Consider the following 18,297-nt stretch of genomic DNA (forward strand, 5'->3'; position numbering starts at 1 on the left):
ATTAGGCAAGTATAGTAGTACCTGATGATCGTCACGAGATAATTCGTCCTGGAGAGGGAAAATCTAGGGGCGTCATTTTCCCTAGTAGTAACTGAAGAGAAACTATCATGTCCCCTCGTCCTCACAAATTTGTGCTTCCAACATTTGAAGTGGTTGAAATGGGGTTTGAATAAGGCTCTTCTAGGCAATCTGGCTAGGGTTACCCAACCCCAAAAAACAAACACTTTGGTGTCATAAAAAGTGAAAAATATCTCGATGTTCTGGTAAGTCTCTAACCATCGACATGTAATCTTAAATTCCATAATCCAGCTTCATCTATTGGGTGTGATTTGGGTGGGGCCACGTGTAAAATCTTGATAACCTCCACCATAAAGAAGAAGAAAGGGAGGCGAACTCCAACCTCACGAGCGGCGGGTAAGTAGAAGTAAAAGGAATTAGTGAAAGAGGATTCAGAGACAACCATGTTATTCCTCTCCTCCAAAGAGCATGCCTCCATAATAATATCTTCTTCATCGAAATAGGTGAAGGTAAGTTGTCACTGAAGGGAGGTCACTTGGTCCTCAATTGTGTAGATGGACCTAACTTCCCTAACATCATTGGGCTCAGTGTCGAAGGTGGCCATAATCTTCATGTTTCCTGATAAAACATAAGGAAAAGAGGAGTCACTATCACTACCACAATAACTATCATTATCAGAATTAAGAGAATTCTCACAACCATCAAGCATGCCTAGTTCCACTAATATACAATGTATAGTCCCGCCAGGACACCTATCATTTCTATGACACTAGTTCCATAGAGATATGTGTTTGTCCCGAGTTAAGGGTTCTATAAGATTTCCATTCACATCTAAATCCCTATAAATGCCATAAAAATTGTAAAAATGAGTATCAAATATGTACATGTTTAGGGTATAGGCTTGAGCCCGTGGAGATGCAAAGATTGTTGAAGGCAGAAGAAGCATTTTGAAAACTTTAGTAAGAAAATGTATGGAAAAGTAAAAGAGTTGGGGTTCATCCCTTTAAATATGAGAGGAAAGCTAGGGGTAATCAAGGCCCCCTAGGTTTCCCATCAGACTTGAAAGGTTATGCATGTTTCAACACGTGCCAAGAAATAAGGTCAATTGGGCGTCCCAAGGTTAAGTAATCATTTATTGAATTAAATGCCTCACACGCTTCTCCCTCCAACATGCATTTTGGGATTTTCCAAGTTACGTATGACTCACAGTCTTGACACCTAGATATGTGTTAAGACTTACCCACGCATGGAATGCATGCCTCTTGCCTAAGGGACTCAACTAGTATCTTGTCTAAGGGGCTCAACTAGTGTCTCGCCTGAGGGGCTCGACTAGTGTCTCACTTGAGGGACCAAACTAGTATCTCGTATGGGGGATACCACTAACGCTTTGTATGAAGAGTTCAACTTGAAAAATGTCTCGCTTACGATTCCCATATAATGTCTGGATATGAAGAATAAAATAGATCACTTCGCCCTTTTCCAAACCCTCGTGCTTAAGGAAATGTGTATCAGTATATACATGTGAAGGTCTTAGGAGGCGACGTAGGGGTTCATAATCACCCTTTATAAGATCAAGCGCCTATTTATTAGATGTGTCGCCTTTTTATTGGATATCCATCATCCTCCAAGATAAGTCTCCTGACGTGAGAATAGATGAGTGGCATGTCCTCATCCTATAACGACACAGAAGAAATCATGGGAGAGGTGGATCATGCTACTTTGAATATCAGGAGATAACTGCATATTCCTTGAATGGTTTCTATTTTCAAGAAGGCCTTGGATCCATGCCCAATGCAAATATAAATATCTCGTCATCATGATTAAGAGGATAACCTAATTCAAATACAAGAAATACAAATATATAGAGATGCTTACTCCGAAATGAGGTAATTTTCAACCTCACAACAAACTCTAAAGTCTCGTTCAATCTTCATACAATCTTTAATTAGTAAGGATTGTCATGCATTTGTATTTTTATTAAATATTTCTCTACATAATGAGGCAGTGGACGAGAAAGATTTTGAAAGAGGCAGAGATGAGAAGCCGTCGTCGCCTTTGCCTACCTCATTGAGGTCTCTATTATTCAATGTATTCTAAAGAGAGACAGACACATTTGTATAGAAAAAAAAATATTTTCAAATTTCAATGTAATATACATTTTTAATTGCATTATATAGTAAATAGAATTAAATATATAATTGATTTTTGCAAATATGTTGTTTTTCAGGTTTTGGTCCTGTAGTTAATTTTAGTTCTTGATTCTTGCAAATATATTTTATTTTGATTTTAATCTTTGTTTTGTTTTTTATTTTAATTCTTGTAAAATTGATTTATATTAAATTTGATTATTATAATATATAGAATATTTGATTTTAATTATTCAATATTAATGACATGATAATTACAAACATTTTATATTTTACAAAAATGTATGTACTATAATCAAAAACAAAATAAAAAATATCCTAAACAAAAAATAATAATTTAGACACCAAAATTAAAAGTGATATATTTAAAGGACTAATTACATATTAAAATTAAATTAATATATACATCACTCTTAAATCAATAGGATGATTGAGGTAGTTCAATTAATATATTTGTTAATTAAGATAAATGAGTGTAAATTATTTACATTAATATGTTATAACACTAAATACATTATCTATTTGATTAATCTAATTTTATAAATATTTTTGACTGAGGGAAATATTTGATAACATTATTTTAATAAAACTATTATTTTAATAAAACTATTATTTTACATCTTTCATTTATCAAGTTTCTTAATCTATAAAAAAAGAGATGGAGTGATATCTGTTCTAATTTTTGGATGATAAACGTATTTGATCATAATATAGGGAAGATTCATTCAAGAGGAGTGTTATTCACTTTTATTACTCTCTCTACATTGAATAAACATCAAAACGAATTAATGTATTTTATGCGAAAATGTGGACATATACATCATGAGATTATCAGTTCCTAAAGCATATAATTGAATTTCACACATCAGATTTATAAATCCATTAATATGATAAATCAAATTTCATCAAAAAAAAATATATTATTTCTATACTAAATATTAATGAGATGGGTGGCAATGTTACCAATAATTCATGGTATGTCAAATGAATAGATTATGTAACCATTATGTATTTGGACTGAATCAAGAATATATTCAAATATTTGGAAAATTTTACCTTGTACCCCTACAATTAATCCCATACCCTTACAAAAATTTAAAAATTCCCATTTTACCCTTAATTGGTTTTAACCAATTTACCATTTCATTTTTACCATTCTGTTGAAAATTGCAAAAATACACGCCATGCTCTATGATCCTCAAATGGTCGCCAGATGACGTCGGTAGGTGTCAGCTCGTCCAAAATAGGTCGTAAATCATCGACCTTCAGGACTCCCTGTCTATACGACCATCTCATCGCTCGGGGAAGACCACAGTTTCCAGCAGGATTCCAATTCTCCCCTCTTTTTCCAACAGTTGGAAAATACTCGTGAATCCAACACTGTTACAAAATAAAAACATAATAAATAAAACAAATTAAGTTACAATATTTTATAAAATGAATCCAACACTTAATTAACAAAATTAAATTATATACCTGTAGGAGAGTAGGATATCCACCTAGCTGTTTGCAACTGTACATGGATGCATCTCCAAGATATCGGTAGAGGGTAACTAGTGCAGCTGCTCCCCAACTATATCCTGAACATCCATCCAAGTCCCTAAACAGGAGGAGGTATCGTGCCTCTACAAGTGTAAAGGTCTTATCAGCAAATATGGTGGAACCCACCAACATCAATAGATATGCTCTAGTCGCATATGCCCAGTTGGAAGCAGCCCTATGATGTACGAATATATCATATAACCACTCCAACTTGTAATACGACCCCCTGCAGCTCCGAACATGTGACTGTGCCTGACTCTGTGACACTCCTAGGTAGTCAACAGCAAGTTCAACAGCTAACTCTTCAGTCACATCCTGAGGACTCCAAAAGATACCCCTAATGGGCAAGTGAAGTAGACATGCGACATCATCTAAAGTAATGCTCATTTCATCAAACGGCATGTGAAATGAAGATGTCTCTAGATGCCATCTTTCCATAAATGCAGAGACAAGATTTGTGTCTATCTTGTTCAGACTCGTTCTCTGCAGTGAAGCTAAACCGGATCTAGATACCCAACTCTCCATCTGTGGTGGAAGAGCCAATGGAACCCTAGAATTCAACTTCAGTCCATGTCCGGCAACCTTCAACTCTTTCTTTGGTCCTCTTTCCTAAAAACAATTAAAACACATATTAGAAAACAAATTATAAAATATTCAACTATTATTCATTTTCAAATATAGTCCGTTTACTTACCTCACCGAACCATATATGTCGAGCAACATGATGCTCGTACTTCACCAAAAGAGATGTATCGTACGGCCCTCCTGGATATCCAGTCGGCTCAGCTGCAGCTGCAGATGAAGATGCACCCCGGTCTAACGTGCGGACTGGAATCCGGCCATCTGCACCTCTTCTTCGAACCACTGCAAAAATAATGTTAAAAAAAATAATTAAAATTAAAAAAAAAAAAAAAAAATTACGTACCGGAACACTTCAAAGAAGAGTTCCGGTATACATCATCCAAACCGGAAGTCTTGAAGAAAGTGTTCCGGTATACAAGTATACAAACCGGAAGACTTTCTAGAAGACTTCCGGTTCAGTGTCCATAAAAACAACAAACCGGAACACTTTAGAGAAGTGTTCCGGTATACACTTTTCAAACCGGAAGACTTACTCTTAAGTGTTCCGGTATACAATGCAAAAACGTCAAAAAAATTTCTTCTCCGGAAGTCTTCAACGAAAATGGTAAAAAAAATTTGAAACGGAAAATATACCCTATTTATATGAGGGTATTTTGGTCAAAAAAATTAAAATGTAGGGGTATGGGTACAATTGTAGGGGTATAGGGTAAAATTTTCAAATATTTGTCATATACAAGGATAACCGCATCGAAACTAAATAAAGGATATGCTCAAAAAGTTTCAAATCTTCTCCCTCGGTTTCATTGAGTTTCACACTTTAAAAAAATAAAAAATAATAAACCATGGATATTTAAAGAAATAAATAATATTATAAAATTGGCACTTACTATTAGATGAAAGAAGTAATTACAAAAAAAACACAACTTAATTGTCATATGTGTCATATTTTGCTTGATTCACAATAATTTATAGAACTATTTATTCAATAAAAACCAATATTCTTGCAAGAAAGTTTAAATTCCTTCAATTCTATATAAAATAATTATTTAAGGGCTTGTATAAATGATTATATTTATATATTTATCAAACAATAAAATTTAAATTTTTCAGACCTCACGATACTTTTAATTACTTTGTACTATCCATGGTAGTGACGCAATAGATAATGTATGGATATCCTCACTCTTATAATCAGTCAAGGTCTAAAAGGAAGAAAGGGAAGAGAACTCAAGTTAAGAACGTGTAGAAGATTAAGGAATTTGTCACTTGTCTTATTGATCATACCTCCCTCAGAGTGTCATCAAGAAAGGATTAATATTTTGATATTGGATGCTCAAGGTACATGACTTGTGAAAAGAGCTATCTTGCATATTTGAAGTCCCACTCAAACAGTTGTATCACCTTTGGTGATGGACCTAGAGAAAAAATAAATGACATATGCAAACTTGTTAGTCCAAGTTTTCCTTATCTTGATAATGTGTTATCGATAGAAGGTTTAACTTCTAACTTGGTTGACGTTAGTCAATTATATGATCAAGGTATGAATGTTAGCATCAACAAGTATGAATGTGTTATCTCTAACAAAGATCAAAAGGTGTTAATGAAAGGATCAAGATCCAAACATAATTGTTATATATGGATCTCTCAGTCCTCATCTAAGTCTAAGAACATAGAGGATATCATATTTGAAGATGGTGTCAAAGGAGTGCCAACACTCATGATTGATGAAATCAAAATCTCTGAAGTGTGCTGTATGTTCCAAAATATAGTAAAAGTTCACATTGAACATTGACACTTATCGAATTGTTTCACAAGTTTTTCATTTCAAAACTCCAACTGAAGTGCCAATTTGAGTTTTAAAGGAGTATCATTTGGTTTGTGAATAATATATCTAATTATGGCACATTTTGTAGGTATTGATGTAAATCAATGGAGTGGAAAGCAAAATTTGGAAGTCAAGACAAGTTAGCAAGCAAAGAAAAGAAAAAGTCCATAAACTCAGGCTTACTGCGCACTTGTAGTGCGAGGAAATGAAGAAAATCCAGAGATGTGCGCTAGTAGCACGCTGGTAGCGCAAAAGAAGAAAAATTCTCCAAGTCTTCATGAGCTGCGGTGCATAACCCAACTTCTTGGGGCATAGTGTTGTGGCGCATAATGCAGCCATCCTGGGCATAGCGCAAGCGCGCGTAGTCCAACTTCCTGGGGCATAGCGCAAGAAGGCGGTTTTAGAGGCTGATGTGGAAAATTTCTTCGAGGTGAAGAAATGTGTGGCACATAGAACAACTATATGGGGCATAACGCCAGTGAAAATGAAAAAATAGTATAAATACAACTCTAAACTTAATTCCAGGGGACTTTTTGATCTGTTTTCACTTCAGTGAGAGAAACTCCATCAGTACTTGTGAGGAGAAGGTAATGGTTGAAGAAATCGAAGGTGGATATGCAAAAATCATTGAGAGATCAAGATTGATGTCAGTTCATCTCATCTCTTCTCACTTGTATCAAGCTACCATGAGTAGCTAACTATTTCCTTGCTGGGATTAGACGTAGTTAATCGTAATCATTATATTTCATCTGATTAAGGTGGTATGAACCAATTATGAATCAATATTGATGTTTTCTTTATTTACATGTTAATTTATGGAATTGAATCGCTGTTGAGAAACATTTTTCAAATCCCTACTTAAGAATATAATTTATCAACACTAAATTCTAGACATAGATTTGGATTTGATATTTACTTTTGTATCAATTCTTAATGCTACCGTACTGATTAATAGGATGAGAAATCATCGATTAAACAATACGGTAGAATCCTCACCATTGTTTAGACATAAGCGATGTCAGTGAGCGATACGTGATAATAGAGATTGATAACTAGGGTTCATATAACTTGTAATACCCCAAAATTTACCCTACATTTTTTTCCTGGAAGCATGGGATTATCTTTCACACTTCATTGGCATCATACTAGGTCATACTCATTGCATACTGCATTAGTGACTTGGAAATCAGGTTTTGATTGATCACTCCTTAACAGAAGGAGCCCACACAAATCAAGATTGAGAATTGGACTTCATTCTCTAAGTATACAAGTCTCAAGGGTCTCAGGGGGCTCCAGGTATCTTATTATGGTCCTCAGTTCATCGGTGAAGGATTCAGAGCTATCAGAGTGTTCATCTGGATTTAATCAGGAAATTAGGGTTTCATGGTTACCTGCAACAGGCAATGTTTGGTTGTAAGTAGATGAGCTCATCCATGTCATAGTTGGAGAGGCATCTTGGCCTAGGAAGACTCACAATTATCTCAGAAAGATCCATTGGCAAGCAATGCAATCAGTTCCCGATCAATTTAGCCCTAAAATTAGGGTTTGGTGTAAAATCAGTTTATTTCTGATTCTTTGGGTGAAACTTTATTCCATGGCCCTCCATATGTCCACAAGTGTCTACATACAAAAAATCAATTTTTAATTTGAGCCAGGAGTGTTTCATTTGATCACTGGAATCGGGAATCAGACAGTTTGGGAAAAGTCAACTGTGGGGCCAGAAAAGTCAATTCCTGACTTTTTGAGATTGGAATCTCAAAATTCATTCCTAGGGGAGCCTACATGTGAAATTTGATCAAGGTTGGATCATGGATTTGTCATTTAATCAGGAATTGGAAAAGTTACTTAATTTGGAAATGGTTGACTTTCCATTTTGGGCAAGTTTTTATGATTTTTGCACTCACTTTAAGCCCATTTTCCATCAAGATAAAAGCTCCATTTGAAACTTTCTCCAACATGAAAGTTGTTCCTCTTGTTCCAAGCTTTCTAGAAATATAAAATTTTCTCCATTTGGATCAAAATTGAGAAAGTTATGCTTGGTCAAAGTAGGGCATATTTTTAGGACACTTAGAAAAATTTCTAAGTCTAAAGATCTTTAAAGTTTGTCAAAACTTCTTGGCCATTTTTCTTGCACTTCAAGGCACCAATTGAAAATATTTTCTTCACAACAATTGTACCTTGTCATGTCCTCTTTCACCTCCCTTTGGAGTCATCTCATTTGGATCCATGGTTTGAGAGATACACTCACTTAAAGTTGGCACCATGACTTGAAATTTCTAGGCAGATTTTATGCCTAACTTGCCCAACCAATCTTGCAATGGTGTGGCATGATCTTGAGGTCCATTTTTCATCTTCTTCCACTCATTATTTCCACCCATGCTCAACATGAAACATGCCATACTCCATAATATCTTTCTACTGTTTGCATTATCTCCTCAATTGGTGATATGCTCATCAAGTTATGTTGCCACAAAGTCACCACCTTGAATTGATTCCTTGCTTGCCAAACCAGACCAAGCCATGCTGCACAAATGCACCTCCACAGCCAATGTTTGTTTTCCTCATTTGGCCATACATCATATTTCCATTCACTTAAAAGTTTTTCCAAAATAAGAAACCTCAGTACCTCACGTGCCCATTTCTAATACACCTCACTAACTTGCATCATTTGCTCATGGATAAACAAATCATTATTTCAGAGCCCATTAAGGTATTTGACCCACAATATTTAAGACAAGAAACCCTAAACATGAAAGGAGGCATTGGATTTTAGAGCAAGCAAAGGCAAGGTTCATTAGAAGTCAGATTTTATTTCTCAGCAAGTTCTTGAAGTGAAGTTCTTGAAGCACCAAGAAAGCAGCATTCTCTTCTAGTCTCTCCACAGTCAAGAAACAGTTGACTAGACTTCCACTATGTAACACTCTTGCTCCATTTACATATCCATTTTGTTGATACATTTATGCTCAGTATCATGCTTGTTTCATTACCATGCTAATCATATGCTTATGCTTGCTTTTGAAGTCCTCAGTATGAGGCATTGTTCATGGTGTTGATTTATGTTGTTGATTTTCTGCTCATGCCCGTGTTCATGTTGACACTTTGTTGTCAACTTTTCTCCATGAATAAGCTACCATCTCACCTAAAACAAGTTACCATGTTAATCCTTGCATTTTGTACTTGAGATCTGGGTTTTGTTTCATGAGTTTTGATGCATTATAGTGTGCGTATTTTTGAGTTGAAGTTGAGAAAAACACACTATTTTCCTGCATTTTCTTGCATGAGCATGGCTAGGGTTTGGCTCAAGGAAGAAGACGACCACGTATCATCTTGAGAGCCATTGGATCTAGCGTTTATACTTTAATCGTGTCCGTCCATGGTTTTTTGTCTTTTAGTAACTTAAATGGAAGTGACCGATTGACATAAGGTTCACATGATTTTTTAAATAAAATGTTCATTTAATTTGTCACGCCCTGGTTTATTTGTATTTTGGATCATGGGCCCTTCCACTGTTTGCTTTCAGCACCCTGCGTTTATGGCCCATCAGCGCATAACCTATTTCCGAGTTCAGTCAAAATGCTAATGCACCCCCTCTTTTCATGTTCATTTTTTTTATTCCCAATTTATTTCTGTTTTGATTTTAATTAATATAAAAAATTTCTTTGTTCATAAAAATATCCAAAAATATTTTCCATATTTCTTGATGCTTTATTTAATTTTATCTAATTTTTATTTTCGCATTTATTTAGTATTAATATTTTATTTTAATTATTCATTCTAAGTGGTCCATTTTAGCATACATTTGATTCTTGATTATATTTTTATAACTTAAAATTATTTTTAGCTTCTGACTTTTCGGATGAAGGTTGACCACTTCCCCATAGTCAACCTGACTTTTTCTTGGATTTTTATTTCACATTTTTAATTTGTTCTTGATTTATTTTTAACCTAGTTTTGTTGATTGACTTTTGGTTTGACTTCTGTTTTATTTCAATTAATTCATGTACTAATTTTAATTATTTTTGAAATCTTTTTGGGGGATGATGATGTACTGACCCTACCTTACTTAGTTTAATTTTTCATAATTTTCTTGATTAATTTGCTATTTATTTGATAATTATTAAGTTGGCTCGAATTTTCAGTTGATTTCTTTATGATCAATATTTGATTTAGGGATTGCTTATGGCAATTGAAGAGATCTTTTGATCCTCCCTTGTTCATCTCATAGGCCATGTATTAGAGGCCTTTTATCTTGATTTTATTTAATCCTTACCTCATTTCTTGATTTAATTATTTTAGTGGACCTTTTTTGTGCATCTTTTCATCTGTCTGATTCATCTGTTATCTGTTATACTTGTTTCTTTCATCCATGCTTACTATTGCTTGATTATTTAACATGTTCATACTTCTCATTCCTTGTTTAATGCTCCGTTATTTTATTCTTTGATTCTTTGATTTGATTATATACCTGTTTACTTATCTGATTTGATTGATAACTGTTGCCTACTTGTATGATGATTGAGGCATTTATTCTTATTGTTTAATTTCCATGAACCATCCCCATTCGTAACAAATGTACCCCTATCCCATAAAGTGTATAATATTTATTCTTTCATTCTTTATTCATCTGTTAATACAAGAATTAAAATGAACATCCGATAATCATTTCAAAACAAGATCAAAAGCTCGATCCAACGTCGAGTAATCATTTTCAAAACTTTACAGAACCAGCACGCATTCATCCATCCTCTTGTAAGTCGATCGCCTCAAGCATCGCCATCTACCTGTAAGTCGATCGCCTCAGGCATCGCCATCTACCCTTATCAGTGGCTCCTCTCCTTGCTCCATCCGTCGACTCTTGTTCCGTTTAGGTAGCACCCATTAGGTAGAACCCTTTGTATGATAACATAGGTAGAATTCCTTTATTCTATGCATGCTAACATTAGGTAGATGTTCCCCTCTATAAATTCTAACACATAGGTCCACATTGCATGACAACTCTAGGGCAGAGCTTCCCCACTTTTAGACCTTCCGTGCGTCTCCGATCTTGTGGCATGTTAGTCCGTTCTATTGCAAAGAGGTAACTGCCTAATACTCGATTCAGCGAGCTGCGACACCTACTGCTAGGACGTTGAACACATTGCCCACTTTCTTTTGACACAGCTGGTGTCCTCTTTTGTAAGTCCATGTTCGGATGGAAATCCTTAACCCCTAGTTAACCGAACTACGACAACTTTGATTCTCATGTTCAGATGAGATACGTAGGCACGAGACGCGATGTCTTGCCGAGTTTGACTGACGACTAACAACTAATCCTTGCTTGCTTTCGCCCTTGTTGCGATTCTTTTCTCTCGCCCTTGTTGCGATCGAGACCTTCCTTTTCTCTTGCCCTAGTTGCAATCGAGACCCTTGTTCCCGTAGTTAGCTGAACTACGTTTTGTTCTGATTCTCATTCCAGATGAGATACGTAGGCATAAGATGTGATGTCTTATCGAGCACACTTCTCTTTCGCCCATAGGTAGCCGAGCTACGAAGACTCTGATTCTCATACTCAGGTGAGATACGTAGGCAGTGGATGCGACATCCTTGCGAGTAATTTTCTTTTGACCTTGTTTTAGCAGATAATACCTTAGATATACCAACACCCTTTAGACTAGAACAACAAGAGTGGATACCGTAGAGTACTACGGATGCGTAGGGGTGCTAATACCTTGCCTTCGCATAATTGACTCCCAAACCCTAGATTTGGTTGCGAGACCTTGTCTTTTCCTCTCTTCAGGTTTTCTTCGATCGTTTCCTTTCCCTCCTTTGGGATAAATAACGAACGGTGGCGGCTCTTCTGTTCTTTTTCCCGCCGGTTGTTTTTCGTGTTGCGACAACTGGCGACTCTGCTCGGGAACTGGTTTCCCTATGCGAGTCCCTCCTAGCTTTTGTGAGTTTCTTATTTGTTGGGTGTTTATTCTTTTGTACAATTATTTACTTTCAACATTTATCTGCTTTATCTTATTGCGTTGTGTACATATGATTGTTATATCTGCTGTATCTGTTGGGTTGTTTGTTTGCTGGGGTGGGTTGTTCTATGAGAGATAAGCCCACTACCCAGGCTTGAGCGTACACACAGGTTTTAGAGTGGATAGTCATGAGGCTTGCGTAGCATGTTGCTGCGTTAAGTCATTCATGAGAGCCACACCCAGATGAGGTTTCTTTTGGATATATTCTGTCCTACGGGTGTTCCGTAACGACAGGATGTTCCTTTAGAATCGTCGACTCTAGTGACCATTTCCCGGGGACTCAGTCGAGGCACTCCTCCGAGACGCGATTATGTTAGCTCTGGTGGGCGCATTCTCGCTGCTCAATCCATGGACTCAAGGCTGGGAACTTGCTTTTAGGATTTCCTGTTGAGGGGAGTCAGTGAAGGTCTTTTGTCTCGTAATAATACCAAACCTTCAGCGGTAAACATATTATTCTCGACTGAAGGGCTAGAAGCTATCAAACTTCTGTTCTTAGAACCTACCAGTGAGGGGCGGGCTAAATTCAGGAAACCTTAACCTTCAACCAACCCGGTTTTCTGGTATACTTGTTGGAGCAGAACTTTGATATCTTATATATTCCTTAGTGGTTTTCTCTTCAGACAGTGCGACCTGACAGTTGTTCAAGCAGATACAGAAATCCTGATTCCCATGTCACTGCATTGCATCACATCATTTTGTATTCACATTATTTAACACATGTTTATCTATTTCCAGGGGTTTATATCTTCTTCTTGATTCTAGTCGGGGTTTTTTGGTTCTCCTAAGATGGATATTGGCAGAAAAAGACATGTCACCTACAAATTTCATGTGGTTTGTTTGGATCCCATTCAACAGCTGATGAAGTTAATGGATCATGATTCTCTAGAAAGATTCCGGAAGGATTACGGGTTGATTCTAAGTTTCGTTACGGTTCTCCCCAAAGATCAACACGATGCTCTCTTTATATTGCTGCAGTTCTATGACCCTCCATTGAGGTGTTTTACATTCCCAGATTATATCTTGGTCCCTACTTTGGAGGAGATTGCCAGTTTTCTCAGAGTTCCTATCAAGTCGCAGTTGCTATTCTACAGTTCCGAGTTTCTGCCCGATTTCAGTATGGTTGCTTCAGCCACATATTTGGGGAAATCAGTCTTGGAGTCTAATATGTGTCAGAAAGGAGGAGTCAGTGGTTTTCATCTGAGTTTCTTAGTGGGAGAAGCCAAGAAGAAGCTTGAAGATGGTGATTAGAGGTGTTTCAATGCTGTGTTGGCTCTTTGTGTATACGGGATTATCCTGTTCCCTAATGTTGCAAAATTTGTGGACGTAGACGCAATACGCCTCTTCGTGTTGGGAAATCCAGTGCCGACCTTGCTGGGGGATTTCTTTCATTCAGTGCATCACAGGAACGAGAATAGAAAAGGAGGATTGGTGAATTGTTGTGCACCCTTATTTCAAAAGTGGTTCAGTTCTCACCTGCCCAAGTCGGGAGCGTTCGTTGATTTCGAGGACTCGTTGAGTTGGTCGAAGAGGTTGATGGGGATAAGAGCTAAAGATATTTCTTGGTGGTCTGACCGAAACTTGCTTCGGGCGGATATTATTCAAAGTTGCGGGAACTTCCCGAATGTGCCGTTGGTAGGAAGAAGAGGAGGAATCAACCATAATCCTTCTCTAGTAGTCAAATAGTTTGGGTATGCTTTAAAAACTCCGCTTTTGGAAAAAGATGCGGAAGAATCTCTATTTTCCCATTCTTCATCTGATTTGACTGTATCCTATAAGGCAGCTGAGGCCTGGCTCAAGGTAATCAAGAGAGGAAGGATTGTGCTTGGAAAGGGGGATTGCAGGACTTATCCTCAATATGAAGATTGGCTTCGGGGAAGAGTCGAAGAGTTTAGTCTGCCATTTCCTATTGAAGAACCTTTGTACCCACCTACCCCTAAGCATTCAACAATGGTGAGCCGAGAAGAGTATGAAAAATTGAAGGATACCATGGAGGAACTTCAAACTGAAAACTCGGAGTTGAGTGTGAAGTTGCAAAACTTTATGCATCTATACCATGAGGCAGAATATCAGAAAGGGGAAGCTGTCAGATTGCAAGAGGAAGCGGAAAAGAAATTGGCTGTAGAGGTGAACTTCTTCAGGAAAACTGACAAAGCCTTGGGGTCATCCGGTTCTGAGTTGAGGCGAGTCAAGTAGCAGTTAACAGATGCCCGTGGTAAGTTAGCTGGGTGGCAAGAACATTGGGATGCATTTTCAGCTGCTCGGAAGGCAAAAGAGGAAGAGATGGTGGCTAAATTGACTGGTCATATGGAGAAGTTGAAAACTCTGCTGAAGGAGAAGAACAATGAGCTCCTGTGTGCCCATACAACCAATGGTTACATCACATACCAACTCGACAAGGCTCAAGAACATATTGAAGAACTCAAAGTGCTGGCGGGTTTGAAGAAATCTAGACTTGAAGAGGTATTCGGGGAGGATGATGGGGATTATTTCATAGAGCACATCAAAGAACTGGATGGAATTATTCACAAGAGGAATTTTCTTATCCAGCATTTGACAGAATCTCCAGATCATCCTGACACGATGGCACTGTTGGCTGAAGTTAGGACCAGTCCTTATGGGTTGTATACAGGAGTCTGATTCCTGATTTTTTGTTCCTCTTTTTACTTGTTGTGTTCCTTTGTTGCTTTGTAGTAATGATCCACAGGCTTGTTATGGAGATCCTCTTTTGATGTACTATTGGCCAAGGCCCTTCTCCTTGAACTCATTTGTATGACAGTTTTTCTTTATTGCATCTTGGTCTCAGAAGTTTATCCACGGCTCGATCTTCTTACACTGTTTATCTAATGTGAGACTGGAATCAAGGGGTAGAATACCCTTTGGAATTGATAAACATGCCATTGCATTTGCATATCTATTAGCATGTCTTGCATAACAGGTACCGCCGCAGTGTTCTCATTTTGTTTGGTATTCCACTAGCAGGATAGCTGACTCAAGCATTCACCGATACGGTACCCGAAGGAATCAACGCAGAGCAATGGAAGTCCTACAAGCAAATCTCGCTGAGATGAGGATTCGCATGAATCAGTTCATGGACGTGGTCCAAGGAGTGGCTCAGGGACAGCAGGAGCTTAGACTGTTGATACAAAGGAATCCCCCTACTACTCAACCGGAGATTGTGATTGATCCTCCAGCTAGAGAGACTAATGGACCCAATGGACCGGGGCCTATGAAGGAGAATAGCCATCCAAGGCGCAGCGGAATTTAAAATTTCTCCTTTAATGATCCTTACGAATGGGCATGATCATTGATAGAATCGTTACCTCTTGTGGCGATCACGAACGTTGAACCATGACAACGCCTCTACTCAGTCCACACGAACGGATTCCTTCAATCTCAGTGCTAGCTGCTACGAATGAAGGCTTTGAGTGAGAGAGAGAGAGAAACAGAATGCAAGAGTGACAATGCTTCTACTCAAGGGTTATATTTATAGAACCACTTGTGTGGGCTTCAAGCTAAAAAGCCCACTTAAGTGTATTTTGGTCCATATCTTATAATATGCCCAAAATCACTTAAGGGTGTGGTACCTTACCATATTTCGTAGTGCACCGTACCTTACGGTGTTCCTTAGTCACTCTATCTCTCATCAATCCGTCCTTTGTGTGTGACCCTGTAGGTTTTTGCGACGTTGGCAATTATATTAAATCATGCATTTAACATAATAAACAGTGAGCGGTATCTAGCAACACATCACTGCTACCCAAGTCACGAAAATGTCATGTGATATGACAAATCCTTTTGTGATAATAATTATATGTATAATTATCCTTTTGCCCTTATGTCTATATTGAACACAAGGCATAGACCATGTCATCCTTGTCCAGTTCAATATTGGCCCCATAGACATTTATCCTGTTACGCAGGATGGGCAAATTCCATCTAGGTCACTCATGTCCCTCAGCATGCTTTGTGGAGTACCCATCAACTGTCTTTATGGTTATCCAGTTACGGACAACGTTGGATCAGCAATAAAGCACTCAACTCTGCATCTAGGGTCCATAGTGGTTTCAGGTCGAAGAGTGGTATACACCATTATCACCATGAGAATAACTTATGACACTTTGCATAACATTCTATATAGTATTCTCATAGCGGGTCAATCCAGTATAAATATTACTCTTAATATTCATACCTATGTCTGAGACTTGATAACTCCTTATCCATGATCCATGAGATGTGATCATCAGTCTATAAATATAATAGTCTCCATCCTTTAATGTTATCCCACTTCACAATAAAGCTCGACTACGGATACTTTAAGAACAATGTTCTTATGTTTAATGTGCTCTCATGATTAAGTCACACTTGATACATTAAACAGACTATCTATTCCAAGGACTTTATTAAACAAACATAATAAAGAAAAAGCCTTTTATTATTAATAAATAATTCGATACAAGTACCAAAAGTATTGGCCTCTAGGGCTTACACCAACAATCTCCCACTAGCACTAGAGCCAATCAGGCATACCCATAATGCCCATAGATCTAGTATGGCCATCATGCTTCTGCTGCGCAAGAGGCTTTGTCAGTGGGTCAACAATATTGTCAAGTGTAGGTACTCTACATATTTTCACATCTCCTTTATCTATTATCTCTCGGATGAGGTGATAACTCCTAAGTATGTGTTTGGATCGTTGGTGAGATCTAGGCTCCTTAGCTTGTTATCACAATAGAGACCAATGGGATCCACAATGCTAGGAACTATGTCAAGTTCACTAATGAAATTTTTGATCCAAACAACTTCCTTTGCTACACTTGAGGCAACAATGTACTCGACGTCGGTTGTAGAATCAGCAACTGTATCTTGCTTTGAACTTTTCCAGCTCACAGCGCCACCATTCAAGCAAAACACAACCAGATTGCGATCTAAAGTCATCCTTATCTGTCTGGAAGCTGGCATCTGTGTATCCAATTACAGCCAACTCTTCCTGACCTCCATATATCAAGAATGAGTCCTTAGTCCTTCTCAAGTACTTAAGGATATTCTTGACAGCTACCCAATGGGCATCACCAGGATCAGATTGGTACCTACTCGTTGTACTTAAAGCATACGAGACATCTGGTCGAGTACATAATCTGGCATACATGATAGATCCTATTGCAGATGCATATGGAATCTTATTCATGCGATCCCTTTCTTCCTTAGTTGAAGGCGGTTGTGTTTTTGATAGACACAGGCCATGTTGCATAGGTATGAATCCTTTCTTGGAATCATGCATGTTAAAGCGTCTCAGCACTTTGTCTGTGTACGTACTCTGACTTAGGCCAAGCAGTTTTTGTGAGCTATCTCTATAGATTCTGATTCCTAATATATAGGCTGCTTCACCTAGGTCCTTCATAGAAAAGCAATTCCCCAACCAAGACTTACTTGTTGCAGGGTGGGGACATCATTTCCAATGAGTAATATGTCATCTACATATAATACCAGGAACACGATCATGCTCCCACTAACCTTCTTGTAGACACAAGGCTCATCTTCGTTCTTGATGAATCCATATTATTTTACTGTTTCATCAAAACAAAGATTCCAGCTTCTGGAAGCTTGCTTCAATCCATAGATTGACCTTTGTAACTTACATATCTTTTGGGCTTCTTCTGATATGTCAAATCCTTCAGGTTGTGTCATGTACACATCCTCAAGAAGATTCCCATTAAGGAAAGCAGTTTTGATATCCATCTGCCATATTTCATAATCATGATATGCTGCAATAACAAGTAAAATCCGAACAGATTTAAGCATTGCAACTGGTGAAAAGGTTTCATCATAGTCAACCCCATGAATTTGTTTATATCCTTTTGCAACCAGTCTTGCCTTATAGGTATGTACCTTACCATCCATGTTAGTCTTCTTTTTGAAGACCCACTTGCATCCTATAGGGTTAACTCCTACAGGAGGCTCTACCAAGGTCCAAACTTGGTTTGTGTACATGGAATCCATTTCAGATTTCATGGCTTCTAGCCACTTCTCAAACTCGGGACCAGTTATGGCCTCTTGGTAGGTCACAGGCTCATCTTGATCCATGAGTAATACATCACCTTAATCTGTTATGAGATATCCATATCTCTCAGGCAGGTGACGTATCCTGCTTGACCTACGCTGGTCTTGTTCTACTTGA

General features: G+C 37.8%; 1 protein-coding gene across 1 annotated transcript; it reads right to left on the reverse strand.

Moving 5' to 3' along the window:
• Positions 1–535: 535 nt before the first annotated feature.
• LOC127123682 (protein MAIN-LIKE 1) lies at positions 536–7,554 on the reverse strand. The gene is made up of 7 exons (XM_051053884.1): positions 7,506–7,554; positions 4,823–4,879; positions 4,402–4,571; positions 3,642–4,316; positions 3,345–3,545; positions 3,222–3,230; positions 536–787 (listed from the first exon to the last, which is right to left on the reverse strand). Exons 1-7 carry the CDS (start codon positions 7,552–7,554, stop codon positions 536–538), a joined length of 1,413 nt encoding a protein of 470 aa, XP_050909841.1.
• Between the last annotated feature and the right edge of the window lie 10,743 nt (positions 7,555–18,297).

The sequence above is a fragment of the Lathyrus oleraceus genome, chromosome 2 (assembly GCF_024323335.1).
Source record: "Lathyrus oleraceus cultivar Zhongwan6 chromosome 2, CAAS_Psat_ZW6_1.0, whole genome shotgun sequence".
NCBI lineage: Eukaryota > Viridiplantae > Streptophyta > Magnoliopsida > Fabales > Fabaceae > Lathyrus > Lathyrus oleraceus.

What these genes read in the sequence shown, in the direction of transcription:
- LOC127123682 (XM_051053884.1), bottom strand. Translation starts at nt 7,554, where the DNA reads ATGACATGGATGAGCTCATCTACTTACAACCAAACATTGCCTGTTGCA. An exon ending in CCAAACATTGCCTGTTGCAG is followed by an intron (nt 4,880 to 7,505) that starts GTAACCATGAAA and finishes TTTTCGTTGAAG; the next exon opens with ACTTCCGGAGAAGAAATTTT. An exon ending in GATATCCTACTCTCCTACAG is followed by an intron (nt 3,546 to 3,641) that starts GTATATAATTTA and finishes ATTTTGTAACAG; the next exon opens with TGTTGGATTCACGAGTATTT.